Source organism: Anopheles darlingi, chromosome 2, assembly GCF_943734745.1.
Source record: "Anopheles darlingi chromosome 2, idAnoDarlMG_H_01, whole genome shotgun sequence".
NCBI lineage: Eukaryota > Metazoa > Arthropoda > Insecta > Diptera > Culicidae > Anopheles > Anopheles darlingi.
Window position 1 is genome coordinate 46,084,403 of NC_064874.1, and position 2,500 is coordinate 46,086,902.

The following is a 2,500-nucleotide window of genomic DNA, read 5'->3' on the forward strand; positions in this document are numbered from 1 at the left end:
TATTTGAAGCCGCGCTGCGTCTCTGTAGATTATGATCATCCCCAGCACTAACCAGATCAACCACCGCCAGCACCACTACGCCCGCAGCATAGGGTGTCCTGTTGTTGACGCGCAAAAACAATCGCTCCCGAGACAAATAGCATGATCAGGCACATTACCACCACGCAGATCCCTGCAGGTTCCGAATTAAACGAAAATAACAAACACAAGACAATAGCCGTGGCCACACGGGGCGAAAACTCTAGCGCAAACGAAAAAATTAATGCCAAAACTTTTGCACTTCGATATGTTTACATGGCCGGGTTGAGGAAATTAAAATCGTTTTTTTGAAGAAAAGGATTGAATACACTAGCAATGATCACTCACTGTCGATGTAAACCACAAAAAGAACATATTGTGAGCCCTACCGTTTGCAAAAAGCTTTTACGCTAGGTTTTACGCTCCACGGACCAATAATCGTTTGACAGCATGTAAACGGCAAGCGTAAACGTTTTGGCATTAATTTTTTCGTTTGCGCTAGAGTTTTCGCCCCGTGTGGCCACGGCTAATCAGTCGGCTTCGCCAACACCAAGATGGTGTGCCGATGCGAATCATTTCGAAGAATACGACGACGACGACGACGACGACGACGGTGATGACGACGTCCGTTGCCCTGGCACGGCTGATAATGTCAACAGCTGACGGTTATGACCCCACGAGATACCCTTTTGTACTTTGCGAGGAACAAAAACTGTTGACGGATCCAGGGGGGCCTCTCCCGGGACGGGCATCACCGCCGGACGACGGCGGATCGTGTGATATGGGGGGGGACATGCCAACCATCGCGGTTCTGCTGAGCAAATCGAATCTAGTTTCTATGCGACTTTATTGTCTACGATTGTTATTGCACTATTGTTATTGCCTCCCGGTCCAGAGCTGGAAGAGCGGTTGTTTGCTTCCTCGTTGGACGGGTATCCCTTTGTGTATTGCACAAACATTACTTCATCAGTTTCTTACGGAGCTCACGTGTTTTGTCCGCTTTAATGCAAGCATTAAAGCAAGAGACAAATATTGCACCTCGTAATTGTTGCAGTTTTCTATGTGTGTTAGTTAAAACAAAAGTAATAGAACTAAAATAAATAGAAAGTCTGTCCGATCTACAATCACCAGCACTGGGGGCATCTTAAACTATGTCTCGAGCTCGGCAGGAAGATAGAACGACGAGCCGTTTGTCAATGATATTGCCCTTGTTCGATGCGATCGCTAGGAAAACGTAATGTCGTTATTGCACATGCGGGGTTTTCTCCACCGTTCTGTGCTCGTATTAAAATAGCCCATCTCCCCACTACTGTGTTTGTTTCCCAACCGTTACCACCCTTACGCTAACCGTAGGTCTAGGTCGAGTAAAAACATCCTAAACCAAAGGAAGAAGGAAACGGAAGGAAAGAAAAATGGAAATAACCGCAATAAAAACCAATGTTGCCCTATCTTGTTGCTAATGCTACGACAGAGTTATGCCCAGTCGCGATTATATGATAACGGGATCTAAGGTAAGATTGTCTTTAAAATTAAACTAATCGGCGGTAAGTATCACTCACCACCAGCAATAGCCAATCATCATATAGCAGATAGGAAGTGCCTAAAGTACAGTGTTCGGGAGGAGTGTGCTGAAAGCGACAGAACCAAGAGAACCTTCCCCTTGCTTCGTCCTTCGTTATCGGTAATACTTTTAAATGCTTCCAAGAAAGTTATATCTTACGGATACTGAAAAGCCACAAGCAAACCAACTACATAAACTGTGAGTCTCTTCTTCTTCGCTGAGAGTAAACAGGCCCGAACACAGATGGTGAGGCGCTCAGCGAGCTGCTCAGCTGCTGTTTGCTTCAGCGGTCGGTGGGAAACGCATTTACTTTCAGGAAAAATGAAACCTGCGTTGAGCATGACGTACAAACAGCCGGCTCAAATAGTACTATACGAGTGTGCACCTTGGTGCAATCAATTCATAAATTCTGCATCCACACACACACGCAAAGACTGCATTAAACTAAGGCAGATAACCTAGGGAATCTTCCAGCCCTAGCGAAGAGCTGATGGGTCGGCCGGCCTGATAATAGCTTTCGGATTTCGTGAGCCGCTTGCCAGTCTTGAGTTCCTTCTTGCCGCTCCGCACGATCAGATCGGATTGCGTCGAGTGGATGTACTGGTAGTCGCTGGCCGGATGCGGCGGTGGTAGCCCTTTCTTCTTCGTGCTAGTGCTGTAATGGTGACGATGGTAGTGCAGATTGCTGTTGATGCTGCTGCTACTGTTGCCCCCGGTGGCTGCTGCCGCGTGGCCATGCCCATTCGAGCGATGCTGATCGTTCTCCTGGTCGGTGGACCGGTGGTGATGCGTGTGATGATGGTTATGGCCATGGTGACGGCTACCGGCACTTCGATGGTCGACCGATTTCCTCGTCGTCGATGCAAGGGAAGAGCCGGCCGAGGTGGCCGCACTCGACTGCTGGTCCGCCTTCAGATTAGT

General features: G+C 48.1%; 3 protein-coding genes across 3 annotated transcripts in view; 1 reads left to right on the forward strand and 2 right to left on the reverse strand.

Moving 5' to 3' along the window:
• Nucleotides 1-42, reverse strand: part of LOC125950720 (glycine N-methyltransferase) — a 2,973-nt gene extending 2,931 nt beyond the window's left edge. Inside the window, exon 1 of the mRNA XM_049678954.1 lies at nucleotides 1-42. This exon is cut by the window's left edge and continues 132 nt beyond it. The gene's annotated coding sequence lies outside the window, so the exon portion shown is untranslated.
• The window catches only part of LOC125950738 (calmodulin), a 228,753-nt gene that overhangs the window by 184,670 nt on the left and 41,583 nt on the right, over nucleotides 1-2,500 (forward strand). The gene's annotated exons all lie outside the window — the stretch shown is intronic.
• The window catches only part of LOC125950677 (uncharacterized), a 19,197-nt gene continuing 17,553 nt past the window's right edge, over nucleotides 857-2,500 (reverse strand). Inside the window, exon 8 of the mRNA XM_049678883.1 lies at nucleotides 857-2,500. This exon is cut by the window's right edge and continues 514 nt beyond it. Within this exon, the coding sequence (XP_049534840.1) occupies nucleotides 2,024-2,500 (477 nt within the window). The 3' untranslated portion in view covers nucleotides 857-2,023.